The sequence below is a fragment of the Oncorhynchus tshawytscha genome, linkage group LG10 (assembly GCF_018296145.1).
Source record: "Oncorhynchus tshawytscha isolate Ot180627B linkage group LG10, Otsh_v2.0, whole genome shotgun sequence".
Classification (NCBI taxonomy): Eukaryota; Metazoa; Chordata; class Actinopteri; order Salmoniformes; family Salmonidae; genus Oncorhynchus; species Oncorhynchus tshawytscha.
The window spans coordinates 74,063,251-74,091,216 of NC_056438.1; the positions used below are offsets into that span (position 1 = coordinate 74,063,251).

The window sequence follows — 27,966 nt, forward strand, 5'->3', positions numbered from 1 at the left end:
GTCCCTCCTCTCGCCCCGTCCCCCTCCTCTCCGCCCCTCCTCTCCGCCCCGTCCCTCCTCTCCGCCCCGTCCCTCCTCTCTGCCCGTCCCGTCCCTCCTCCGTCCCTCCTCTGCCCGTCCCTCCTCTCTGCCCGTCCCTCCTCTCTGCCCCGTCCCTCCCCTCTCTGCCCCCTCCCTCCTCTCTGCCCATCCCTCCTCTCTGCCCATCCCTCCTCTCTGCCCATCCCTCCTCTCTGCCCCGTCCCTCCTCTCCGTCCCCCCTCTCCGTCCCTCCTCTCTGCCCCGTCCCTCCTCTCTGCCCGTCCCTCATCTCTGCCCGTCCCTCTCTCTCTGCCCGTCCCCCTCCTCTCTGCCCGTCCCTCCTCTCTGCCCGTCCCTCCTCTCTGCCCGTCCCTCCTCTCTGCCCGCCGTCCCTCCTCTCTGCCCCGTCCCTCCTCTCTGCCGTCCCTCCCCTCTCTGCCCCGTCCCTCCTCTCTGCCCCGTCCCTCCCCTCTCTGCCCCGTCCCTCCTCTCTGCCCCGTCCCTCCTCTCTGCCCCGTCCCCCTCCTCTCTGCCCCGTCCCTCCTCTCTGCCCCGTCCCTCCTCTCTGCCCCGTCCCTCCCTCTCCGTCCCTCCTCTCTGCCCCGTCCCTCCCCTCTCCGTCCCTCCTCTCTGCCCCGTCCCTCCCTCCGTCCCTCCTCTCTGTCCCTCCCCCGTCCCTCCTCTCCGTCCCCCTCCTCCTCTGCCCCGTCCCTCTCCGTCCCTCCTCTCTGCCCCGTCCCTCCTCTCTGCCCCCTCCTCTCTCCGTCCCTCCTCTCTGCCCCGTCCCTCCTCTCTCCGTCCCTCCTCTGCCCCGTCCCTCCTCTCCGCCCCGTCCCTCCTCTCTGCCCCGTCCCTCCTCTCTGCCCCGTCCCCCTCCTCTCTGCCCCGTCCCTCCTCTCTGCCCCGTCCCTCCTCTCTGCCCCGTCCCTCCCTCTCCGTCCCTCCTCTCTGCCCCGTCCCTCCTCTCTGCCCCGTCCCTCCTCTCTGCCCCGTCCCCCTCCTCTCCGTCCCTCCTCTCTGCCCCGTCCCTCCCTCTCCGTCCGTCCCTCCTCTCTGCCCCGTCCCTCCTCTCTGCCCCGTCCCTCCTCTCTGCCCCGTCCCTCCTCTCCGTCCCTCCTCTCTGCCCCGTCCGTCCCTCCTCTCCGTCCCTCCTCTCCGTCCCTCCTCTCCGCCCCGTCCCTCCTCTCCGCCGTCCCTCCCTCTCCGTCCCTCCCCCGTCCCTCCTCTCCGCCCCGTCCCTCCTCTCCGTCCCCCTATCCCTCCTCTCCGCCCTATCCCTCCTCTCCGCCCTATCCCTCCTCTCCCACCCATCCCTCCTCTCCCCCCATTCTTGAAGAGGGAGGGGGTAGGTCAGACACAACTGTAGGTTGGCATCCTTAAAGTGGGAGGGGTCAGCGGGTCAAGTCAGTGGGTTCCATGTAGGAAGTGGGTTTCATAGGCTTGCGTCCCATATGACACCCTATTCCCTATATAGTGCACTACTATACTACCCCATAAGGCTCAGGTCACAAGTAGTGCACTATATAGGGAATAGGGTGCCATATGGGACACAAGCCAGCTGTAGTCTAGTGGATGACTCTCTAAGACACAACAGTATGCTGAAACAACTCTCTGGGTTGACAGTGGGTTTGACAAGATCCATTGTCACGTGTGTGTGTGTGTTTCTGCTCTCTTCCTGTAGTTTGGAGGGAACCAGTCTAAACCAGAGTTCACTGTTGACCTGAGAGGAGGATCTATAGAATGGGCTTCCAAGGACAAGTCCAGCAAGAAGCATGTCATTGAGGTGAGAGGGCTCTGACACTACAAAACATTCATATGTCCCCAGTTCTTTCAGGGCTACAACACTGCTTCAGACACATACAGCCATAGCACTATGAGTATAGAATGTGCAAATCAAATCCAAATCATTTTTAAAGCTCTTTTTACATCAGCTGATATCTCAAAGTGCTGTACAGAAACCCAGCCTAAAACCCCAAACGGCAAGCAATGCAGGTGTAGAAGCCCGGTGGCTAGGAACCTAGAGAGGAACCAGGCTCTGAGGGGTAACCAGTCCTCTTCTGGCTGTGTCGGGTGGAGATTAGAAACCTAGAGAGGAACCAGGCTCTGAGGGGTAACCAGTCCTCTTCTGGCTGTGTCGGGTGGAGATTAGGAACCTAGAGCGGAACCAGGCTCTGAGGGTTAACCAGTCCTCTTCTGGCTGTGTCGGGTGGAGATTAGGAACCTAGAGCGGAACCAGGCTCTGAGGGTTAACCAGTCCTGGCTTCTGGCTGTGTGGCTGTGTCAGGTGGAGATTAGGAACCTAGAGAGGAACCAGGCTCTGAGGGGTAACCAGTCCTCTTCTGGCTGTGTCAGGTGGAGATTAGGAACCTAGAGAGGAACCAGGCTCTGAGGGGTAACCAGTCCTCTTCTGGCTGTGTCAGGTGGAGATTAGGAACCTAGAGAGGAACCAGGCTCTGAGGGGTAACCAGTCCTCTTCTGGCTGTGTCAGGTGGAGATTAGGAACCTAGAGAGGAACCAGGCTCTGAGGGGTAACCAGTCCTCTTCTGGCTGTGTCGGGTGGAGATTAGGAACCTAGAGAGGAACCAGGCTCTGAGGGGTAACCAGTCCTCTTCTGGCTGTGTCGGGTGGAGATTAGGAAACCTAGAGAGGAACCAGGCTCTGAGGGGTAACCAGTCCTCTTCTGGCTGTGTCAGGTGGAGATTAGGAACCTAGAGAGGAACCAGGCTCTGAGGGGTAACCAGTCCTCTTCTGGCTGTGTCGGGTGGAGATTAGGAACCTAGAGAGGAACCAGGCTCTGAGGGGTAACCAGTCCTCTTCTGGCTGTGTCGGGTGGAGATTATAACCATACGTGGCCATTAAGGCCAGATTGTTCTTCAAGATATTGAAGTGTTCATAGATAACCAGCAGGGTCAAATAATAATCACAGTGGTTGTAGAGGGTACAACAGGTCAGCACCTCAGGAGTAAATGTCAGTTGGCTTTTGATAGCCGATCTTTCAGAGGTCGAGACAGCAGATGGGCTGAGGGTCGGGATGTGGATTTGGAGTGCGAGTGGAGTTTCTGGGCAGGGGAAAATTAAAGTCAAAATAAAACAAAAAGTAAGTTTGAAAGACACAGCGGAGTAGTGTTTTTACAGCAAATGCCTGTTTTCCTGAGGCTGATGTCATGCAGGTGTTTTTGGCCGATACCGATATCCAATATTTTCCTTGCCCCCCCAAAAAATCTGATACCGATAACGAATTTTTAAAAATGTTGTGACGTTTTAAGCATTCTAGTACAGTTTAATAGTTAACACACACACACACATGGATGCAGCAGTCTAAGGCACTTCATCTCAGTGCAAGAGGCATCACTACAGTCCCTGGTTCGAATCCAGGCTGTATCACATCCGACCGTGATTGGGAGTCCCATAGGGCGGCGCACAATTGGCCCAGCGTTGTCCGGGTATAGCCGGGTTAGGCCGTCATTGTAAATGAGAATTTGTTCTTAACTGACTTGCCTAGTTAAATAAAGACTACACACACACACTACACTGACCAAAAGGTTATTTTGTTGACATTTACGTATGTCCCCATTACCAGTAAAACATAATCAACATTATGTGTGATGCAAATGAATACAAATAGTAGAATTATGCCATAATTTAATAGATCATGCTAAACGAGGTTGGAATGTTATATAAAACCAACAAAAGACAATCATTTGTTCATTTGACAAAAATCTGTTGAAATCACACTGGATGTATTATACTTTAGAGTTGCATTGGGGGCATACTTATTTCACTGTACAGCCTTACCTATGGATTGTGGATCAATGACATGGAGTATCAGTCTACTCATTGACACATTAGCATTAGCATCGTAGCTCTTATTGTTGTCGACCTATGTGTATTGAACACTATTCCAGAGGAAAAACAATACTGTGTGGATGTTTTGGAGTCTGATAACTCTGAGGGGGACGTTGGGTTAAAATATCTTGGGTATTGAGTAAACTGATACCCCGTTTCATTGATCCCCAATCCTTAGGTAAAACTGTACAGTGCAATATGAAGGTCAATACACACAATAGGCTGACTGGGGAGGTCATTTCACACGATCACAGCTACAACGCTAATATTTGCGTAAACTCTTCACAGTTGTGTTCTGTGGGTGTCACCGAGTAGACTGATACCCCATTTCATTGCTTCACATTCCAACCTTGTTTAACATTATCTAGTCTAAATATGGCATGATTCCACCAATTGTAACCTCCTGCATCCACTTTCAAATATGTGCTTTTATTTTGAAGGCAAACTGCAAATTCCACTATTGTGCCTAATCCTTATTGTGGCTAGCTTCACAACACAAAACCCAGTCCGGTCGGGCCTCACTAGCCAGATGAAGCTAGCTGGCTGCTTATAACGTTAACTTTGGGCAACAGGGTTAAGTAGCTGGCTAGCTATTTATTTTCTTGAACTGAAGTTTAATTTCAATAGGTGAACAACAAGTAGCAACCTAGCTAATACTTACAAAGATTCCTAAATCATTGCTAAGAATAGTGAAAATGACTGCAGTTTCTACTGGTCATTGTTTTCAGGCTTGTTGTATTGATGCTAGCCAGGTACCAAACTAAAGCTAACTAGCTTCCCCAGAAGTTGCTGTCGAACAAATGATGCTTTATTACCAACGTGGTATTGTAAACACATCGTTCGTGGGCGGTGTTTGCTTGTTTGCAGACCTTTTTTGTACAGCTTTGACAGTGCTACTGATAATAGTGGTGGCGCTTGGCTTGCACGTGCAAATTCAGCACAACCAACATTCTATCATTTGACGTGTCAAATTAAAAGCTTAGTTAACGCGTCAAATAGTGTTATTGTCAATTAGTGTTATTTGACATATCTTTTTTGACACGACTCAAACGGCGTTCCATGGGAGGTCGTGAAGCTAATAGCAGTGACGCTTTCACTGTGTAACTCCGGAAGGGTAACATCTGAACAATGGCTGGTTGAGGGGCAGCTCTTTGGGAACTGTAGTGGAGGGTCTCGGATGGTTGAGGGGCAGCTCTTTGGGAACTGTGGTGGGGGTCTTGGATGGTTGAGGGGCAGCTCTTTGGGAACTGTGGGGGGTCTTGGATGGTTGAGGGGCAGCTCTTTGGGAACTCTGGTGGAGAGTCTCTGATGGTTGAAGGGCAGCTCTTTCGGAACTGTGGGGGGTCTTGCATGGTTGAGGGGCAGCTCTTGGAGAACTGTTGGAGGGCTGGTGGCCTGGCGGTTGGGAGCTTGGGCCGGTGGCCGATGGATTGCTGGTTCGGGTCCCTGTTTTTGAACTTCTGGGAGATCTGTCAACGTGCCCTTGAGCTGGGTGTTGACCCTGGTTGCTTCTGTGTGTCGCTCTGGGTGGGACTCTGTTAGATGACTAATGTGATGTAGTTGTTGAGCGGCTTCACTGCAAGTAGATTGTATGTTTTAAATATTCAATAAAAAAATAAAACTTCTTGTTCTCTTTGCAGGTAAAAACCCATCAGAGTACAGAGCTGCTGATCCAGTCAGAGAACGACGGCGTCATCAATGACTGGTACAGGGCACTGATGGACACCATCAGCACACACGTGAGTCTGGAGACACACACACACACACACACACACACACACACACACAGACACACACACACACACAGACACACACACACTTGTCTGATTTGTACCGCAGTTCCACATCTATCCACTAAGTGGCAGAGTTGTCATGTTTAGTCATTGGGCCAGTCCAAAGGTAGCCTACCTGTTTCTGTGTGTTCTTGACTGTCCCCTTTGTGTGTCTGTCTGTCTGTCTGTCTGCTACATGCTTTACTGTAGGCCTGGGAGTCAGATGAGGCCCTAGAGGAGGACATGCCAGAGTCTCCTGGAGCAGAGAAACAAGACAAGGAGAAAGAGCACAGAGACTCTAAGAAGAGCCGAGGTCAGAGCATCATGTCTGTCTGAGACCACTCCTCTTTGTCTACTAAGGATGTTTCTGTTCATCATTATAGGTCAGCAGTCCAGGACTAAAAGATCACTCAATGGAGAACCTCTAGAAAACAGATTTTTAGTCCAGGACTAGGCTTGAATTGTGTTCAGGAAACTGTCCCTATGTGTGTCAGGGTGTTAAGTCATCTCCCGTTGTCATTGGTCTGTAGCCATGAAGAGTTCCACCAGTATGGACGCGTCGGACAACAAGAAGACCAGAATCAAGCTGAAGAAGTTCCTGACACGTAGACCCACTCTGCAGACAGTCAGAGACAAGGGCTACATCAAAGGTATTACAAAGAGCAGTAGGGTTGGGGAACTGTGTTAACTTCCCCAGAATCCCCAGGTTTTTCCGAAATCCAGGCTGGAAGAGGAAATAAACAGAACATCTAGAAGCTTCCAACCTGGATTTCTGGGAAACCTGGACAGTTACCAGACGGTCAGCAGAGAAGGGCCTGTTGTTTTCCAGTAGCGGAGTACTTTGGACCTCTGTAATAATAACACTGTTGATGTCTGTGTGTCTTAGACCAGGTGTTTGGCTGCAGTCTGAGTGACCTCTGTCATAGAGAGAACACGGCCGTGCCAAGCTTCGTTACGATGTGCATCGACCACGTGGAAAACAACGGTAGGTGTGCTTCTCCTGTCTGAATGTGTCTGACTCAGTTGTCTCTCATTGTAACAGTGGTGTGGTGAGTTGAATGTCTGACTCAGTTGTCTGACCCTGGCAACAGGGATTGGAGCCCCGGCTCGGCCGTCGGTCGGTGCCCTTAAATCCTTTCTGTGTCCCTCTGTATCCATCACCCTGTTTTCCCCACCTTTATTTAACCAGGTGAGCTTGTGTGGCCTACCACTTCGCAGCTGAGCCATTGTTTCTCCTAGACATTTCCACTTCACAATAACAGCACTTACAGTTGACCGGGGCAGCTCTAACAGGGCAGAAATTTTACAAACTGACTTGTTGGAAAGGTGACATTCTATGTTGGTGCCATGTTGAAAGTCACTGAGCTCTTCAGTAAGGCCAATCTACTGCCAATCTTTGTCTATTTTTTTATTTTATTTTTATTTAATCTTTATTTAATCAGGTAGGCCAGTTGAGAACAAGTTCTCATTTACAACTGCGACCTGGCCAAGATAAAGCAAAGCAGTGCGACACAAACAACAACACAAAGTTACACAAGGAATAAACAAACATACAGTCAATAATATAGTAGAAAAAGACTATATACAGTGTGTGGAAATGAGGTAGGATAATGGAGGTAAGGCAATAAATAGGCCATAGTGGCGAAATAATTACAATATAGCAATTAAACACTGGAGTGATAGATGTGCAGAAGATGAGTGTACAAGTAGAGATACTGGGATGCAAAGGAGAAAAATAAATACAATAAATAACAGTATGGGGATGAGGTAGTTGGATGGGCTATTTACAGATGTGCTATGTACAGGTGCAGTGATCCGTGAGCTGCTCTGACAGCTGGTGCTTATAGCTAGTGAGGGAGATATGCTGCTGGAGCGCGTGCTACGGGTGGGTGCTGCTATGCTGACCAGTGAGCTGAGATAAGGCGGGGCTTTACCTAGCAAAGACTTACAGATGACCTGGAGCCAGTGGGTTTGGCGACGAATATGAAGCGAGGGCCAGCCAACGAGAGCATACAGGTCGCAGTGGTGGGTTGTGTATGGGGCGTTGGTGACAAAACGGATGGCTCTGTGATAGACTGCATCCAATTTGCTGAGTAGAATGTTGGAGGCTATTTTGTAAATGACATCACCGAAGTCAAGGATCGGTAGGATAGTCCATTTTATGAGCATATGTTTGGCAGCGTGAGTGAAGGACGCTTTGTTGCGAAATAGGAAGCTGATGCTAGATTTGATTTTGGATTGGAGATGCTTAATGTGAGTCTGGAAGGAGAGTTTACAGTCTAACCACACACCTAGGTATTTGTAGTTGTCCACATATTCTAGGTCAGAACCGCCCAGAGTAGTGATGATGGGCGGGCAGGTGTGGGCAGCGATCGGTTGAAGAACATGCAGTTCTTCAGTTGGATGTTGGAGGCCATAGAAGGCCATAGAAGTTGGAGGCCATAGTTGGAGGCCATAGAAGGAGAGTTGTATGTAATTGAAGCTTGTTTGGAGGTTAGTTAACAGTGTCCATAGAAGGGCCAGAAGTATACAGAATGGTGTCGTCTGCGTAGAGGTGGATGAGAGAATCACCAGCAGCATTAGCAACATCATTGATGTATACAGAGAAAAGAGTCGGCCTGAGAATTGAATCCTTTGGCACCCCCATTGAGACTGCCAGAAGTCCAGACAACAGGCCCTCCGTTTGGACACACTGAGCTCTATCAGAGAAGTAGTTGGTGAACCAGGCAAGGCAAACATTTGAGAAACCAAGGCTGTTGAGTCTGCCGATAAGAATGTGGTGATTGACAGAGTCGAAAGCCTTGGCCAGGTCGATGAATACGGCCGCACAGTATTGTCTCTTATTGATGGCAGTTATGAAATTGTTTAGGACCTTGAGCGTGGCTGAGATGCACCGATGACCAGCTCGGGAAAACAGATTTTATAGCGGAGAAGGTACGGTGGGATTCGAAGTGGTCGGTGATCTGTTTGTCAACTTTGCTTTCGAAGACCTTAGATAGGCAGGGTAGGATAGATATACTTCTGTAGCAGTTTGAGTCTAGAGTGTCTCCCCCTTTTGAAGAGGGGGATGACCGCAGCAGCTTTCCAATCTTTGGGGATCTCAGACGATATGAAAGAGAGTTTGAACAGGCTAGTAATGGGGGTTGCAACAATTTCGGCAGATCATTTTATAAAGAGAGGGTCCAGATTGTCTAGCCCGGCTGATTTGTAGGGGTCCAGATTTTGCAGCTCTTTCAGAACATCAGCTATTTGGGTGAAGGAGAAATGGGGGGGCTTGGGCAAGTTGCTGTGGGGGGTGCAGGGCTGTTGGCCGGGGTAGGGGTAACCAGGTGGAAAGCATGGCCGTTTGACAGTGATGAGCGGTGGTCGTTTGACCCCAGACACATTACGGACGCAGGCAGTGATCACTGAGATTCTGGTTGAAGACAGCAGAGGTGTATTTGGAGGGCAGGTTGGTTAGGATAATATCTATGAGGGTGCCTGTGTTTACGGATTTGGGGTTGTACCTGGTAGGTTCATTGATAATTTGAGTGAGATTGAGGGCATCAAGTTTAGATTATAGGATGGCCGGGGTATTAAGCATGTCCCAGTTTAGGTTACCTGACAGCACAAGCTCTGAAGAAAGATGGGGGGCAATCAATTCACATATGGTGTCCAGGGCACAGCTGGGGGCAGAAGGTGGTCTATAGCAAGCGGCAACGGTGAGAGACTTGTTTCTGGAAAGGTGGATTTTTGAAAGTAGGAGCTCATATTGTTTGGGCACAGACCTGGATAGTAAGACAGAACTCTGTTAGCTATCTCTGCAGTAGATTGCAACTCCGCCCCCTTTGGCAGCTCTATCTTGTCGGAAAATGTTATAGTTAGGGATGGAAATTTCAGGGTTTTTGGTGGTCTTCCTAAGCCAGGATTCAGACACAGGTTAGCAGAGTGTGCTAAGGCAGTGAATAAAACAAATTTAGGGAGGAGGCTTCTAATGTTAACATGCATGAAACCAAGGCTTTTACGGTTACAGAAGTCAACAAATGAGAGCGCCTGGGGAATGGGAGTGGAGCTAGGCACTGCAGGGCCTGGATTCACCTCTACATCACCAGACTAACAGAGGAAAAGTAGGATAAGGATACAGCTAAAGGCTATAAGAACTGGGAGAGATAATGTCCCTAGAAACATAATTTAAACCAGGTGAGGTCACCGCATGTGTGAGAGGTGGAACTAAAGAGTTAACTAAGGCGTATTGGGCAGAGCTAGAGGCTCTAGTGAAATAAGGCGATAATTACTAATCAAGACAGCAATGGACAAGGCATCTTGATATTAGGGAGAGGCATGTGTAGCTGAATATTCATAGGGGTCCAGTGAGTGGCTCGGGCCGGAGACACGGCGATTCAGGCAGCTAGCAGGCCGGGGCTAGCAGAAGGGCCTTAGAGGGACGTCTCGAAGGAAGAAAGTCTCTTGTAGCCCCCTTGTGCTGTTACGTCTGCAGACCAGTCGTCGTGGATCAGCAGGGCTCCGTGTTGTAAAAGGGTCCAAGCCAATTGGCAGAATAGGTATAATGGCCAAAGAATTAGTCCGATGGGCCTCTTAAGCTAACAGTCCGATATGCTCTATACAGCTAGTGGGCCGTGGCTAGCAGGTGGGCATTCAGGGGACGTCGTGACGGAGGAGCCCGTTGATAAACCCCCTCGTGTGAATTACGTCGGTAGTCCAGTCGTGATGGGTCGGCGGGGGTCTAGGCTGATTGGCAAAATAGGTATTGTAGCCCAAGGAGTGGCTGATGGACCTCTTCGGCTAGCCGGAAGATGGGCCTAGCAAGGCTAGCTCCAGGCTAATTGGTTCTTGCTTCGGGACAGAGAGTGGCCACTCGGATAGCAGCTAGCTAGCTGCGATAATCCACGTGAAAAGGTTCAGAGCTTGCGGTAGGAATCCGGAGATATGGAGGAAAATATGTCCGATTTGCTCTGGTTTGAGTCGCGATGTGCAGACTGGCGAGAGTTGTCCGGGCTAATGGTAGCTGATGACCGCTAGCTGGCTACTAGCTAGTAGCTGGTTAGCTTCTGTTGGGGTACTGGTTCAGAAGTAAAGAAATAGCAGATCCATACCGCATTTGGTGAGGCAGATTTCAGGAGAGTATGTTAAAGTTGAAAAATAAAAAATATATGCTATGAAAAGATATATACATGGGACAAGACGAGGACACCATCTTGGATCACATGTCCTATGAAACACAGTAACTAAATATGTAAGGGTATCAGAACGTCGATCTCCTTTATAAAACTGTGAATGGTTGTGTGATGGTGCTCTTCTGTGTTCCTCTGTCTGAAGCTCTGAATGTGGATGGGCTGTACAGAGTGAGTGGGAACCTGGCTGTCATCCAGAAACTACGCTTCGCTGTCAATCATGGTAGGTGCTACTGTCCTCTCTCTTCACTGTCAATCATGGTAGGTACTACTGATACTACTGTCCTCTCTCTTCACTGTCAATCAAGGTAGGTACTACTGATACTACTGTCCTCTCTCTTCACTCTCGTCACTGTCAATATAAAATGGTCAGTAGAAATGGGAGCAGTTTTACTGGCGCCCAACCAATTGTGTTATTATGTGTTTTTTTCAAGTTATTTCTTATTTTCTACATAATGTTTCTGCCATCGTGTCTTACGCCAAAAAAGAGCTTCTTGATATCAGGACAGCGATCAGTCACCTCGGATTAGACAAAGATTTTTTCCTCAACAAGCAGAACTCACAGGATGTACTTCAGACACCCGACAAGGCCGACATCCCCGTCATTGTCAAGAAAAAGAGACGCAGGTACAGAGGACACAGGGCGGGACACAGGGCGGGGTGCCTCGTAAGGATCCACCGACGGCGAGTGGGAAATCTGCCTTTACCATCAGTATTACTTGCCAACGTACTATCATTGGACAATAAATTAGACGAGGTACGATCACAAGTATCCTACCAAAGGGACATCAAAAACTGTAATATAGATTTTGCCCGCCTGAAGTAGAGTATTTCATGATAAGGTGTAGACCACACTATTTGCCAAGACAGTTTTCATCCGTATTTTTTGAGGCTGTTTATTTACCACCACAGCCGGATGCTGGCACTAAGACCGCACTCAGTCAGCTGTATAAGGAAATGAGCAAATAGGAAACCGCTCAGCCAGAGGTAGCGCTCCTAGTGGCCAGGGATTTTAATGCAGGGAAACTTAAATCAGTTTTACTGAATTTCTATCAGCATGTTAAATGCTCAACCAAAGGGAAAACAATTATAGATCACCTTTTTACTCCACACACAGAGATGTGTACAAATCTTTCCCTCGCCCTCCATTTGGCAAGTCTGACCATAATTCTATTCTCCTGATTCCTGCTTATAAGCAATAATTAAAGCAGGAAGCACCAGTGACTCGGTCTATAAAAAAGTGGGCAGATGAAGCAGATGCTAAACTACAGGACTGTTTTGCTATCACAGACTGGAATATGTTCCGGGATTCTTCTGATGGCATTGAGGAGTACACCACATCAGTCACTGGCTTTATCAATAAGTGCATCGAGGACGTCGTCCCCACAGTGACTGTACGTACATACCCCAACCAGAAGCCATGGATTACAGGCAACATTCTCTCTGAGCTAAAGGGTAGAGCTGCCGCTTTCAAGGTGCGGGACTCTAACCCAGAAGCGTATAAGAAATCCTGCTTTGCCCTCCGACAAACCATCAAACAGGCAAAGTGCCAATACAGGACTAAGATTGAATCGTACTACACCGGCTCCAACGCTCGTCTTATATGGCAGAGCCTGCAAACTATTACAGACTACAAAGGAAGCACAGCCTCGAGCTGCCCAGTGACACGAGCTAAATCACTTTTATGCTCGCTTTGAGGAAAGCAACACTGAGGCATGCATGAGAGCATCAGCTGTTCCGGGCGACTGTGTGATCACATTCTCCGTAGCCGACGTGAGTAAGACTTTTATACAGGTCAACATTCACAAGGCCGCTGGGCCAGACGGATTACCAGGACGTGTGATCTGGGCATTTGCTGACCAACTACGAGGTGTCTTCACTGACATTTTCAACATGTCCCTGATTGAGTCTGTAATACCAACATGTTTCAAGCAGACCACAATAGTCCCTGTGCCCAAGAACACTAAGATAACCTGCCTAAATGACTACAGACCCATAGCACTCAGGTCTGTGGCCATGAGCCATAAGACTCCTGAACAGGTAATGAAATGGCTACCCGGACTATTTACATTGTGTGCCCCCCATCCCCTCCCCCATTATTGCCTTGCTACTGTTATTTTCACTGTCTTTTTATTGTTTACAAAAATATATGTATTTCCTTGTTCTATCTATTGTTTTCCTAATAAGTATTTTTTACTTAAACATTGCACTGTTGGTTAAAGCTTGTAAGAAAGCATTTCACTGTAAGGTGTTTAATTCGGCTTACATGACAAATACACTTAGATTAGATCATGGTAGGTACCACTGCTACTGTCCCCTCTTTCTGTATACTGACAGCCTGAGTGTGCATGGACCTGAAGTACACTGAATAACCCTGTGTGTGTGTGTGTGTGTGTGTGTGTGTAGATGAGAAGGTGAACCTGGAGGAAGGGAAGTGGGAGGACATCCATGTGATTACAGGAGCGTTGAAGATGTTCTTCAGAGAGCTGCCTGAACCCCTCTTCACATATGGATTATTCCATGACTTTGTCAACTCCATCAGTGAGTACATAATAATCCCATTGGTTTTATTATGAGGACAGTAACATCCAATAAATACACATCCTGGCTACTCCATTTTAATAGTTGAATTCTTTACTTCATGTTGTATTAGCGTCCATCTGTATTTCTACTTCTGTACTACTGAATGTAGTAAATGTTAAATGTATCCACTGGGGGGCGCTACATCACATTAAAGATTATGAAATGGGAATCGCCCAGTGTGTTGTTCTTCCTGCTAAACAGGAAGGGACAAGCTGAAGTTGTCCAATGAGAGAAGCTTTTTTTTATTTATCGGTTGCAAAATGTTTTGCTACAGTATTCAGTATTCCTGTCTGCTCAACAGAGATCCCAGACAACAAGCAGCGTGTCCAGTCCATCAAGGAGCGGGTCAAACAGTTGCCAAAACCCAATCAGGACACTATGCAGGTCCTCTTCAAACACCTCAGGAGGTTAGTCAACCTGCACAGTTAACTAAATGACAATATAATCTCATCGTGTTAGCCTCATTCATTTTGAGACACTGGGTTGCAAAATCCTTTTAACTTTCCCCAAATTCCCAAGTTCAATGCTAAAGCCTCTTGCTCTCAATATAAATATGAAGTTGTTCTTAATTGGCCTGCCTGGTTTAATGCCTGGGGCGGCAGGGTAGCCTGGTGGTTAGAGCATTGGACTAGTAACCGGAAGGTTGCAAGTTCAAATCCCTGAGCTGACAAGGTACCAATCTGTCGTTCTGCCCCTGAACAGGCAGTTAACCCACTGTTCCTAGGCCATCATTGAAAATAAGATTTTGTTCTTAACTGTCTTGCCTAGTTAAATAAAGGTTTAAAAATGAATAAATACAAACTTGTTCTCTCTCCGCTGAGTGATTGAGTTTTAGCTATATGGTGCTACATCTATAATGACATAGCTGTTAGCTATAATGCTCCTCTCTCTGCTGGGTGATTGAGTTTAAGCTACATTGAGGGAAACAATTATTTGATACCCTGCTGATTTTGAACGTTTGCCCACTGACAAAGAAATGATCCGTCTATAATTTTAATGGTAGGTTTATTTGAACAGTGAGAGACAGAATAACAACAAAAAAATCCAGAAAAACGCATGTCAAAAATGTTATAAATTGATTTGCATTTTAATGAGGGAAATAAGTATTTGACCCCCTCTCAATCAGAAAAATTTCTGGCTCCCAGGTGTCTATTATACAGGTAACGAGCTGAGATTAGGAGCACACTCTTAAAGGTACTGCTCCTAATCTCAGTTTGTTACCTGTATAAAAGACACCTGTCCACAGAAGCAACCAGTCAATCAGATTCCAAACTCTCCACCATGGCCAAAACCAAAGAGCTCTCCAAGGATGTCAGGGACAAGATTGTAGACCTACACAAGGCTGGAATGGGCTACAAGACCATCGCCTGCAAGGTCCCCCTGCTCAAGAAAGCACATATACATCCCCGGCTGAAGTTTGACAATGAACATCTGAATGATTCAGAGGACAACTGGGTGAAAGTGTTGTGGTCAGATGAGACCAAAATGGAGCTCTTTGGCATCAATTCAACTCGCCGTGTTTGGAGAAGGAGGAATGCTGCCTGTGACCCCAAGAACACCATCCCCACCATCAAACATGGAGGTGGAAACATTGTGCTTTGGGGGTGTTTTTCTGCTAAGGGGACAGGACAACTTCACCGCATCAAAGGGACGATGGACGGGGCCATGTACCGTCAAATCTTGGGTGAGAACCTCCTTCCCTGAGCCAGGGCATTGAAACTGGGTCGTGGATGGGTATTCCAGCATGACAATGACCCAAAACAGACGGCCAAGGTAACAAAGGAGTGGCTCAAGAAGAAGCACATTAAGGCCCTGGAGTGGCCTAGCCAGTCTCCAGACCTTAATCCCATAGAAAATCTGTGGAGGGAGCTGAAGGTTGCCAAACGTTAGCCTCGAAACCTTAATGACTTGGAGAAGATCTGCAAAGAGGAGTGGGACAAAATCCCTCCTGAGATGTGTGCAAACCTGGTGGCCAACTACAAGAAACGTCTGACCTCTGTGATTGCCAACAAGGGTTTTGCCACCAAGTACTAAGTCATGTTTTGCAGAGGGGTCAAATACTTATTTCCCTCATTAAAATGCAAATCAATTTATAACATTTTTGACATGCGTTTTTCTGGATTTTGTTGTTTTTATTCTGTCTCACTATTCAAATAAACCTACCATTAATTATAGACTGATCATTTCTTTGTCAGTAGGCAAACGTACAAAATCAGCAGGGGATCAAATACTTTTTTCCCTCACTGTATATGATACTACATCTATAATGACATAGCTGTTAGCTATAATGCCCCTCTCTCTGTCCATATATAATGATATAGCTGTTAGCTATAATGCTCCTCTGTCCATATATAATGATACAGCTGTTAGCTATAATGCCCCTCTCTCTGTCCCTATATAATGATATAGCTGTTAGCTATAATGCGCCTCTCTCTGTCCATATATAATGATATAGCTGTTAGCTATAATGCTCCTCTCTCTGTCCATATATAATGATACTGCTGTTAGCTATAATGCCCCTCTGTCCATATATAATGATACAGCTGTTAGCTATAATGCCCCTCTCTCTGTCCCTATATAATGATATAGCTGTTAGCTATAATGCTCCTCTCTCTGTCCATATATAATGATACAGCTGTTAGCTATAATGCCCCTCTGTCCATATATAATGATACAGCTGTTAGCTATAATGCCCCTCTCTCTGTCCTCAGGGTGATTGAGTTTTAGCTATATGATGCTACATTTATAATGATAGAGCTGTTAGCTTTACTGCCCCTCTCTCTGTCTGCAGGGTGATTGACCACAGCGAGGAGAACCGTATGACGACCCAGAGCGTGGCCATAGTGTTCGGCCCCACCCTCCTCAGACCCGAGACAGAGACGTGGAACATGGCGGTCCACATGGTCTATCAGAACCAGATAGTAGAGCTCATCCTGCTGGAGTACGAGGGCATCTTTAGGTAGACACCAAAGGGGTGACCTTTCCCCTGGGTACAGATCTAGGATCAGTTTCCCTTCCCACCCAATCATAACCTTAACCATTAGTGGAGGAAATGCTAAACTGACCCAAGATTAGCGTCTAGGTGCAACTTCACCCTACACTGGTAGAGACGGGAGGTGATGTTCACTAGGAACGACACGGAAGCTAACGGGATGAAGCGGAGAGGGACTACGTAAACTTGTCCAATAAGAAACGCTTGTTTTCGTTTTACGTTGTCAAATACTTCGTAACGTTGTGCCGTAATGACTCCAACCCAGGCCTCCTCTCTGAACACCATCACCACCATGACAATGCAGAGCTCTCAACCCAACCCAGGAGAGACCGGTCCAACTCACCTCCCTCTAACCCGAAGTCATTCACACCTCAGAATCCATCTCCCGCCAACCAAACCTGTAAAACAAGGACTTATTATACACAACCAATAAACCCAAGTTGAGACTCTTAGTAGCCAACATGGAAGATGCTTCCCCCTACTGCTCCTCTCTCCATGGCTGCTTTGTGGGACTTATTATACACAACCAATAAACCCAAGTTGAGACTCTTAGTAGCCAACATGGAAGATGCTTCCCCCTACTGCTCCTCTCTCCATGGCTGCTTTGTGGGACATTCTGCAAAAGCCAACATCCAATCCTGACTGTCCATTCACAGGATTACTATGACCATCGTAAATGATCCTCTCCTCTAAAGTACAGACTCTCTCCTCAGTGAAGCAGTCCGTTCTACACACTGGCTGTGTCTGACGTGGCTCACTACTCACTATGAAGTGCACTACTTCTGGCCAAAGGTAGTGCACTATGTAGGGAATAGGGTGCCATTTTGGGACGCAGGCCACCGACTCATGGTTTTACTTCAACCATCGTACCAAAACTATTCTGCTTCTCTGGTTTTCAGAAGAAATCTTCTCCAATCAGTCAGATTTCAACTTGAAAATACAGAACTGGTCCTCTGACTGATGGTGAATATAAGGCAACCATTCATAAATTAACGTTCTGTTGAATAATATGTACAGCTGTAGTGTGTTGTGTCAAATGGCACCCTATTCCCTTTGTAGTACACTACTTTTAACCAGAGCTCTGATCAAAGGTAGTGCACTATAAAGGGAATGAACAGGGTAACATTTTGGACGCGTGTGTGTGTGTGTGTGTGTGTGTGTGTGTGTGTGTGTGTGTGGACGGGGGATTGACTGACTGGAAATATGTTGTACAGATGTTTGATAGTAATTATGTCTTGACGGTGAGTGTTAGAAACTTGGGGAAACAATCACTAACGTATTAAGATTCGTTCCATAACGTAGACTGATTGTGTAAAAAAAAAAATTATAATAATCATTTAGGGTTGAAAAATTCCGGTAATTTTCCTAAAATTCCCAGATTTCCCCCAAATCACTGTTGGGAGGATTCCCTGGATATTCTGCATATTCACTCCTGATCCAGGAAATATTCCAACCAGGATTTCTGGAAAACCTGGGGAATTTGGGGAAAGTTAATGTAATTTAGCAACCCAAGAACTACTTACTATATGACCTGGGGTTGTGGAAGTTTACCTGAGTTGTGGGTAAATGACACATTCTGAATGTAATTATTTTCCAAACTAACTGCTGTTCATGACTTCTTTGTCTAATTGGAATAAAGGCCTCCATTGAGACCCTGTAAAACTCGTGTCACTTGTTTTCTCCTCTCTTGTCTGACACACACACACACACACACACACACACACACATACGTGAGCACTGATACCATCAATGAAAAACGCGCACCCATTTCCACCATCATTGAAAACAACACAAAGGTCATTCTGGTAGGGCTTGTTGACACTGGATTTTATGATATTCCTTTTTGCTGAGACAGCAAATTTCTACTTGACCTTTTGGGATAGAAAATTTCATTAAACTATTTGTTTACTGACATAACTAATGATTTGAATACATTTTCTTGATGTAATACCACATTAAACCAAAAGGCAAATGAATATCAGTTCAAGTTCAGTCCTTGAAATACACTTATTGGCAATATTATACTGTAGCTACAACATTTGATGAATAAATGCAGATTTTCTCTCAATTCTGTCAGGAATTTTTCCTGCTGTTCCCAGAAGACTAGTGAACACTGTTGTGTAGTAAAGTACCTAGAAGACTAGTGAACACTGTTGTGTAGTAAAGTACCTAGAAGACTAGTGAACACTGTTGTGTAATAAAGTACCTAGAAGACTAGTGAACACTGTTGTGTAGTAAAGTACCTAGAAGACTAGTGAACACTGTGTTGTGTAGTAAAGTACCTAGAAGACTAGTGAACACTGTGTTGTGTAGTAAAGTACCTAGAAGACTAGTGAACACTGTGTTGTGTAATAAAGTACCTAGAAGACTAGTGAACACTGTGTTGTGTAATAAAGTACCTAGAAGACTAGTGAACACTGTTGTGTAGTAAAGTACCTAGAAGACTAGTGAACACTGTGTTGTGTAGTAAAGTACCTAGAAGACTAGTGAACACTGTGTTGTGTAATAAAGTACCTAGAAGACTAGTGAACACTGTTGTGTAGTAAAGTACCTAGAAGACTAGTGAACACTGTTGTGTAATAAAGTACCTAGAAGACTAGTGAACACTGTTGTGTAGTAAAGTACCTAGAAGACTAGTGAACACTGTGTTGTGTAGTAAAGTACCTAGAAGACTAGTGAACACTGTGTTGTGTAGTAAAGTACCTAGAAGACTAGTGAACACTGTGTTGTGTAGTAAAGTACCTAGAAGACTAGTGAACACTGTGTTGTGTAGTAAAGTACCTAGAAGACTAGTGAACACTGTGTTGTGTAGTAAAGTACCTAGAAGACTAGTGAACACTGTGTTGTGTAATAAAGTATAAAATGACAGAAATGTCTCTCCTCTCTCTCTGTTTCTCTCACACAAACATTTGTTCACAGGTGAGCACTGATACCTTCAACTAAAATCATGTAAACACTGACACCATCCATGAACAGAAGACAAAGGACTTTTAGATGTGGCTTGTTGATACTGTGTATCATGATATGAGTTTTGCTAAGAGAGCACATTTGTGTTTTACTTTTATATTTTACTTTTACATTTCTGTTGATGAAAAATATTTGATTGTAAATCATTCATTCATTCCAAACCTAATGATTAGAAGACTATATTATGAGGTAATAACCAATGAGACCAAAAGGCAAAGGTCATTATATTATAAACCTGCAATTGACATTTAGACATTCTATGTTCTGTTTGTTGTGTCACATGGTCGTTATAGGACCATAGAAATCAGATAAAAGTGATCATGAGGTGAATCAGTCTGATTAACCACCTTGTTGATAGACTTCATATCTACACGTGTCCCAGAGATCACCAGGTCATGGTTTAAGAGGACAGGATATAAAGGGGACAACTGAGACTCCAAAATAACAGCAGAAATAACCACAAGAAGAGGAAATCATCCCCCAGGAATGAGAATGAAGAGTGTTGTATCTCTGCTGGTGTTGCTGCACTGCTGTCTGTCTGGAGCCCAGGTCCACATAGACAGAGATGGAGTCAGTGTGAATGAGATCCAGCAGGTTGACTATGAGGACAGAGAGAGCAGAGGGAAGGACATTCAGACTGACAAACAGAGAGCTGAAGCTGCATTAACACACAACCAGCAAACCTGCCAGCCTGACATCCACACTGTGCTGAGAGAGATGAGCACCATGATGGCAGAGCAGAGAGTTGAGCTGAGACACACAAAGACTGAACTGGGAGCCATGGAGGCCCGACTGAGAGCCAGTGAGAGCCGACTGACAGACAGTGAGGGCCGACAGACAGACAGTGAGAGCCGACTGACAGACAGTGAGAGCCGTTTGGCAGCTAGTGACAGACAACTGACAGACAGTGGAGGAACTGAAAGTCCAGCTGACATCCAAAGTGGAGGATCTGAGCAAAATGAATGAAGGTAAATCAGGATTATCTTTCATAGCTGTTGTTGTAACACAAAGGTCTTAATCTGAGTCTAGGTACAGACCCAAACTGTATTTTATACAAATTAAGATGACATCATGAGTCATGAGTCATTTATACTAAATCTCACTGACTTGTTTATTGTTCATGCATCTGATTTCAGCACAAGCAGTGAAACTAAACTCCATGGAGACTCGTTCTAACATCACTGAGAGCCACGTTGAAGTTCTGAAGAGAAACAGTCAAGGTAATGAGAGGAGAATTAAGTTTTAGTTTTGACAGAATTAAAATATATATTTAAGGTCTGAATGACTGACCTTATTGTTGATAACATGTCTAATCTACACCAACTAGTGTCCAGTTAGATAAAGTGGGGTGCCAGCAGCATACCACCCTGCATACCACTGCTGGCTTGCTTCTGAAGCTAAGCAGGGTTGGCCCTGGTCAGTTCCTGGATCAGAGACCAGATGCTGCTGGAATTTGTGTTGGAGGGCCAGTAGGAGGCACTCTTTCCTCTGGTCTAAAAATGATTGGGGACACTGCCCTGTGTAGGGTGCCGTCTTTCGGATGGGACGTTAAACGGGTGTCCTGAATCTCCAAGGTTATTAAAGATCCCATGGCACCTATTGTAAGAGTAGGGGTGTTAACCCTGGTGTCCTGGCTAAATTCCCAATCTGGCCCTCAAACCATCACGGTCACCTAATAATCCCCAGTTTACAATTGGCTCATTCATCCCCCTCCTCTCCCCTGTAACTATTCCCCAGGTCGTTGCTGCAAATGAGAACATGCTCTCAGTCAATTTACCTGGTAGAATAATGGATAAATAAAAATGTTCAAAAAGTAGTGTTGACTCATCTCTGTCCACAGACAGGAAGGTGGCTTTCTCAGCCTCACTAGCAGCACCTGGTCAAGGAGGAGACACTGGACCCTTCAACACCGGAATCACCCTGGTCTACAGACATATCTACTCAAACATTGGCAATGCTTATAACCCTACTACAGGTACACTATATTCACATCATCAGTATTTATAAGTCTGTGTGAAAACATAGCTATTAATAGTCCTCTGTCCTCATATCATCTCTGATGACTGTTTCTATGTGAATGTTGTGTTCTGATACAGGGATCTTCACAGCACCAGTGAGAGGACTCTACCTCTTCAGGTTTTACATCTATGGTGAGGGTGACAGTTCAGCTTCTACAACTGCAGCCTTGCATAAGAATGGACATCATGTAGCTGTTGCACATGCTCACCAAGCTACTGGTGGTATTAACTCCTCTAATGGAGTGTCTCTGCTGCTGGAGGTAGGAGATGTGGTCTACATGCATCTCTGGGTTGGGGATAAGATATATGATAGTGAATATCATCACAGCACCTTCAGTGGTCACCTGCTCTTCACCATGTAGGAGGGTTATTGAAGGACTGTATCAGTGATCTGTACAGGAAAATATTCAGACATTTGAACAACATTGTCTTAGCATTGAAAGGTCTCCATTTGCTCTCTAATAGTTCAAACTAAGGCAGTTCTCAAGGAGGAAAGTGACATTTACAAGATTTAAAAATACGTTTCGTATCCAAGTTTTCAAAATAGAAAAATAATTGTTTTAAATATACTCAAAATGAAAATATTAATGTCATGTAAATATTATACTGTCCACTAAGACTTCTTTAATTCATGTACTTAGATGTTGACCCCCACCAGTAAATGTAACACTAGTCAACATTGTGTTGAGTATTATTTAATAAAGTGTTTATCAAAAGAATGAATAGTAGAATGGCACTAGTAGTAACGTTAACACACACACACACAATAGAGAGCCCTCGGTTCTCTATGGTGTTTAGGTCAGAATGTGACTGGGGGGTTATCTAGTTGTTTTGATTTATTGGTTGGTGGTTTGTGTGGTTGCCAATTATTTTTACAATGACGGCCCAATTACAGCCAGATGTGATGCAGCCTGGATTTGAACCAGGTACTGCAGTGACACAAGTGAGCTGAGATGCAGTGTCTTAGACCACTGCACCACTCGGGAGCCCAACTAACCTTTAGACCTTGACTTCTTCTCGGGCCTACCGTGCCAATATATCCTCCAAAAACTGGCTTCTCAGGCATTATCACTTAAAAAAACAATTTAGATCAGAAGCAAAAGATAAATATATTATAAAAATGGTATTGACATTTAGGCATTCTATGTTCTGTTTGCTGTGTCACATTGTAATTATAGGACCATTGCAATCAGATAATAGTAATCATGAGGTGAATCAGTTTGATTTATCACCTTAATGCTACATATCTAGATGTGTCCCTGTTATCACCAGGTCATGGTTTAAGAGGGCAGGATATAAAGGGGAGTTGCGGTGAACAGCAATCTTCAAGTTTTCCAACAGATTTTCAATGGGATTCAAGTCTGGGCTTTGGCTGGGCCATTCAAGGACTTTCACATTGAGGCCATTCCAATGTTTGTTTGGCTGTATGCTTGGGGTCATTGTTCTGTTGGAATGTAAAATCTTTGTCCCAGTCTAAGGTTGTTTGCACTCTGAAGTAGGTTCTCATCAAAGATTAACCTGTATTTGGCTCCATTCATTGATCCCTCTATCCTTACCAGTCTCCATGATGCTGAAAAGCATCCCCATAGCATGATGCTGCCACCACCATGCTTCACGGAATGGATGGTGTTAGACAGGTGATGAACTGTGCCTGTTTATCTCCAAATCAAATCAAATCAAATTCATTTATATAGCCCTTCGTACATCAGCTGATATCTCAAAGTGCTGTACAGAAACCCAGTCTAAAACCCCAAACAGCAAGCAATGCAGGTGTAGAAGCACGGTGGCTAGGAAAAACTCCCTAGAAAGGCCAAAACCTAGGAAGAAACTTAGAGAGGAACCAGGCTATGAGGGGTGGCCAGTCCTCTTCTGGCTGTGCCGGGTGGAGATTAGCAGCATGGTCAAATAATAATAATCACAGTAGTTGTCGAGGGTGCAGCAAGTCAGCACCTCAGGAGTAAATGTCAGTTGGCTTTTCATAGCCAATCATTAAGAGTATCTCTACCACTCCTGTCTCTAGAGAGTTGAAAACAGCAGGTCTGGGACAGATAGCACGTCCGGACAGGGCCAAACCTGTACCCCTGGACAGGGCCAAACAGGAAGGATATAACCCAACCCACTTTGCCAAATCACAGCCCCCACACCACTAGAGGGATATCTTCAACCACCAACTTACCATCCTGAGACAAGGCCGAGTATAGCCCACAAAGATCTCCGCCACGGCACAACCCAAGGGGGGGCGCCAACCCAGACAGGAAGATCACATCAGTGACTCAACCCACTCAAGTGACGCACCCCTCCTAGGGACGGCATGAAAGAGCTCCAGTAAGCCAGTGACTCAGCCCCTGTAATAGGGTTAGAGGCAGAGAATCCCAGTGGAAAGAGGGGAACAGGCCAGGCAGAGACAACAAGGGTGGTTCGTTGCTCCAGAGCCTTTCCGTTCACCTTCACACTCCTGGGCCAGACTACACTCAATCATATGACCCACTGAAGAGATGAGTCTTCAGTAAAGACTTAAAGGTTGAGACCGAGTTTGCGTCTCTCACATGGGTAGGCAGACCATTCCATAAAAATAGAGCTCTATAGGAGAAAGCCCTGCCTCCAGTTGTTTGCTTAGAAATTCTAGGGACAATGAGGAGGCCTGCGTCTTGTCACCGTAGCGTAAGTGTAGGTATGTACAGCAGGACCAAATCAGAGAGATAGGTAGGAGCAAGCCCAGGTAATGCGTTGTAGGTTAGCAGTAAAACCTTGAAATCAGCCCTTGCCTTGACAGGAAGCCAGTGTAGGGAGGCTAGCACTGGAGTAATATGATCAAATTATTTGGTTCTAGTCAGGATTCTAGCAGCAGTATTTAGCACTAACTGAAGTTTATTAAGTGCTTTATCCGGGTAGCCGGAAAGTAGAGCATTGCAGTAGTCTAAACTAGAAATAACAAAAGCATAGATTAATTTTTCTGCATCATTTTTGGACAGAAAGTTTCTGATTTTTGCAATGTTACGTAGATGGAAAAAAGCTGCCCTTGAAACAGTCTTGATATGTTTGTCAAAAGAGAGATCAGGGTCCAGAGTAACGCCGAGGTCCTTCACAGTTTTATTTGAGACTGTACAACCATTAAGATCAATTGTCAGATTTAACAGAAGATCTCTTTGTTTCTTGAGACCTAGAACAAGCATCTCTGTTTTGTCCGAGTTTAAAAGTAAAACGTTTGCAGCCATCCACTTCCTTATGTCTGAAACACAGGCTTCTAGCGAGGGCAGTTTTGGGGCTTCACCATGTTTCATTGAAATGTACAGCTGTGTGTCATCCGCATAGCAGTGAAAATTAACATTATGTTTTCGAATGACATCCCCAAGAGGTAAAATATATAGTGAAAACAATAGTGGTCCTAAAACAGAACCTTGAGGAACACCAAAATTTACAGTTTATTTGTCAGAGGACACACCATTCACAGAGACAAACTTATATCTTTCCGACAGATAAGATCTAAACCAGGCCTGAACTTATCCATACATAGCACTTTGCATTCAGACCAAAGAGTTAAATTATTGTCTCATCAGACCACAGAATATTTTGCCTCATCACCTCAGAGTCTTTCACGTGCCTTTTTGCAAACTCCAGGTGTGGTGTCATGTGCCTTTTTCTCAGGAGTGGCTTCTGTCTGGCCACTCTCCCATAAAGCCTAGATTGGTTGTGCTGTAGAGACTGTTGTCCTTCTGGCGGGTTCTCCCATCTCAACCAAGGAACTCTGTAGTTCTATCAGAGTGATCATTGGGTTCTTGGTCACCTCCCTGACCAAGGTCTTTCTTGCTCGGCCGCTCTGGTCAGACGGCCAGAGTCTGGGCAGTTCCGTATTTCTTCAATTTCCCAATAATGGAGACACTCTTGGAGACGTTCAACACTCTATATATTGTATTATAGCCTTCCCCAGATATATGACTTATAACAATCTCAGAGATCTACAGACAGTTCCTTGGACATGCACCGTCAACTGTGGTACATTATATAGACAGGTGTGTTTCTTTCTAAATAATGTCCAAACATTGAATTGGCCACAGGTGGACTCCAATCAAGTCGTACAAACATCTCAAGGATGATCAAAGGAAATTAGACGCCACCTGAGCTCAATTTGGTGTATCATAGCAAAGGGGTGTGAATACTTGTGTAAATGACAAATGTATGTATTTAATTTTCAATACATTTGCAAAAGCTTGTGTGTAGATTGGTGAGGGGGAAAAAACGATTTAATCCATTTTAAATTCAGGCTGTAACTCGGAAAATATTCCGAACTTTTCAGTAATTGTCTTATCGCTGGAAGCTCTGCATTTGCTCTCTGTTAGTTTAAACTAAGATAAAAGTAGGTGAAATAAAAATATATCTCAGTGTTGAAATTAGGAAAATTATAACAAACGACATTTATCTTAAAATATAAATGTCAGTGTTATATTGTACAGTACGACGTTTTTAATCAATGTATAAAAACAGATTTACCAACATATATTTTCTACTGTACATTCATTCATACATCTACTGTACATTCAAGAATCGTAAATACTGTTTTGGGTATCGTGAAATAAAGTGTTTATCAAAAAGAAAATAGTCAAAGTTCCATTTCAGACTAAGATACATTTGAGTCATTTCGCAGACACTTATCCAGAGAAATGTACTTTCTCATGCTGGTCCCCTGTGGGAATTGAACCCACAACCCTGGTGTTGCAAGCACCATGCTCTACCAACTGAGCCACACAGGTAACACACACAGAGAGACCAGCTTTACGCCACTCCGGCCGATGCTTGGCGTTGTACATGGTGATCTTGGGCTTGTCTGCGGCTGCTCTGCCATGGAAACCCATTTCATGAAGCTCCTGATGAACAGTTCTTGTGCTGACGATGCTTCCAGAGGCAGTTTGGATCTCGGTAGTGAGTGTTGCATCCGAGGACAGATGATTTTTAAGCGCTGAGCACTTCAGCACTCGGCTCCCATTCTGTGAGCTTGTGTGGCCTACCACGGCTGAGACGTTGTTGCTCCTAGACGTTTCCACTTCACAATGACAGCACTTACAGCTGACCGAAGCAGCTCTAGCAGGGTAGAAATTTGACTGACTCACTTGTTGGAAAGGTTCTACTACCAGGTTTTGTCTATGGAGATTGCATGGCTGTGTGCTCGATTTTATACACCTGTCAGCAACTTGTGTGACTGAAATGGATAATTTGAAGGGGTGTCCACATTCTTTTGGCCATGTAGTGAACCTTACTTTAAATTACACTGAACAAAAATATAAACACAACACGCAACAATTTCTAAGATTTTACTGAGTTACAATTCATATAAGGAAATCAGTTGATTGAAATCCCGGTACAGTTGAAACCGGGATTCATCCGTAAAGAGCACTCTTCTCCAGCGTGCCAGTGACCATCGAAGGTGAGCATTTGCCCACTGAAGTCGGTTACAACGCTAACGGCAGTCAGGTCAAGACCCTGGTGAGGACGACGAGCACACAGATAAGTGTTCTTTACATGTTGTGGTTCTATTTTTGCTCAGTATATTAGAGAGCAAATTAAGAACTTTTAACGCTAAGACAATGTTATTAAAAGTTCTGAATATTTTCCTGGACAGATACATTCGGTCTCTGCAGTGGTGCAGTGGTCTAAGACACTGCATCTCAGTGCAAGGGACAACACTGCAATACCTGGTTTGAATCCAGGCTGCATCTCATCCAGCAGTGATTGGGAATCCCATGGGGCAGCACACAATTGGCCGGTGTAGCCTGTCATTGTATATAAGATGTTGTTGTTAACTGATTTGCCTAGCTAAATAAGAATATCTTCAGACATATAATATTACCACAACAAAGACCAGGTAGTATTTTACCAACCCTCCTACATGGTGAAGAGCAGGTGACCACTGAAGGTGCCGTGGTGATTTCCATCATCATATATCTTTTTCCCAGCCCAGAGATGCATGTTGACCACATCTAGTAACACTCCATTGGAGGAAATAACAACATGGCTAGCTGTGCAATAGCTATTTGATGCCCATTCTTATGCAAGTCAGCAGTTGTAGGAACTAAACCACCACCATAAATATAAAACCTGAAACCACCTCTCACTGGTGCTGTGAAGATCCCTGTAGCAGAACACAACATTCACAAAACAGTGGGATTATTCAGAATTCATAACTTCACCACTTCAAAAACTGATTCTCCCAAAGATCATACCAGGACAATGGATTATTACATTTATAATCTGAACACATGCATTAAACTATACCTGTAGTGGGTTATAAGCATTGCCAATGTTTGAGTAGATATTTCTGTAGACCAGGGTGATTCCGGTGTTGAAGGGTCCAGTGTTTCCTCCTTGACCAGGTGCTGCTAGTGAGGCTGAGAAAGCCACCTTCCTGTCTGTGGGACAGAGATGAGTCAACACTACTTGATCTAACTGGACACTAGTTGGTGTAGATTAGACATGTTATCAACAATAAGGTCAGTCATTCAGACCATATATATATTTATATATATTATACTCACAGACATCATTCAAACAGTTTTAGAAACTTCAGAGTGTTTTCTATCCAATACTAATAATAATATGCATAT

At 45.2% G+C, this 27,966-nt stretch overlaps 2 protein-coding genes across 11 annotated transcripts in view; both read left to right on the plus strand.

Moving 5' to 3' along the window:
- LOC112259654 (rho GTPase-activating protein 12) overlaps positions 1 to 18,051 on the plus strand; it is a 159,762-nt gene extending 141,711 nt beyond the window's left edge. For all 10 annotated transcript variants that reach the window (XM_042329042.1, XM_042329040.1, XM_042329043.1 and 7 more), the window contains 9 exons: positions 1,703 to 1,804; positions 5,508 to 5,606; positions 5,850 to 5,952; positions 6,170 to 6,289; positions 6,526 to 6,624; positions 10,956 to 11,033; positions 13,217 to 13,351; positions 13,695 to 13,800; positions 16,185 to 18,051. In XM_042329042.1, coding sequence (XP_042184976.1) covers positions 1,703 to 1,804; positions 5,508 to 5,606; positions 5,850 to 5,952; positions 6,170 to 6,289; positions 6,526 to 6,624; positions 10,956 to 11,033; positions 13,217 to 13,351; positions 13,695 to 13,800; positions 16,185 to 16,356 — 1,014 coding nt within the window. In that variant the 3' untranslated portion in view covers positions 16,357 to 18,051. The remainder of the gene's footprint in view (positions 1 to 1,702; positions 1,805 to 5,507; positions 5,607 to 5,849; positions 5,953 to 6,169; positions 6,290 to 6,525; positions 6,625 to 10,955; positions 11,034 to 13,216; positions 13,352 to 13,694; positions 13,801 to 16,184) is intronic.
- A 2,188-nt stretch (positions 18,052 to 20,239) lies between these two features.
- LOC112261150 (complement C1q-like protein 2) lies at positions 20,240 to 22,047 on the plus strand. The gene is made up of 4 exons (XM_024436484.2): positions 20,240 to 20,320; positions 20,489 to 20,572; positions 21,193 to 21,327; positions 21,449 to 22,047. Exons 1-4 carry the CDS (start codon positions 20,311 to 20,313, stop codon positions 21,730 to 21,732), a joined length of 513 nt encoding a protein of 170 aa, XP_024292252.2. The 5' UTR covers positions 20,240 to 20,310; the 3' UTR covers positions 21,733 to 22,047.
- The last annotated feature ends 5,919 nt before the right edge of the window (positions 22,048 to 27,966 follow it).

Coding starts and splice junctions, on each gene's coding strand:
- LOC112261150 (XM_024436484.2), top strand. Junction 20,573..21,192: donor TCTGAAGAGAAACAGTCAAG/GTAATGAGAGGA, acceptor CTCTGTCCACAG/ACAGGAAGGTGGCTTTCTCA. Junction 21,328..21,448: donor TGCTTATAACCCTACTACAG/GTACACTATATT, acceptor GTTCTGATACAG/GGATCTTCACAGCACCAGTG.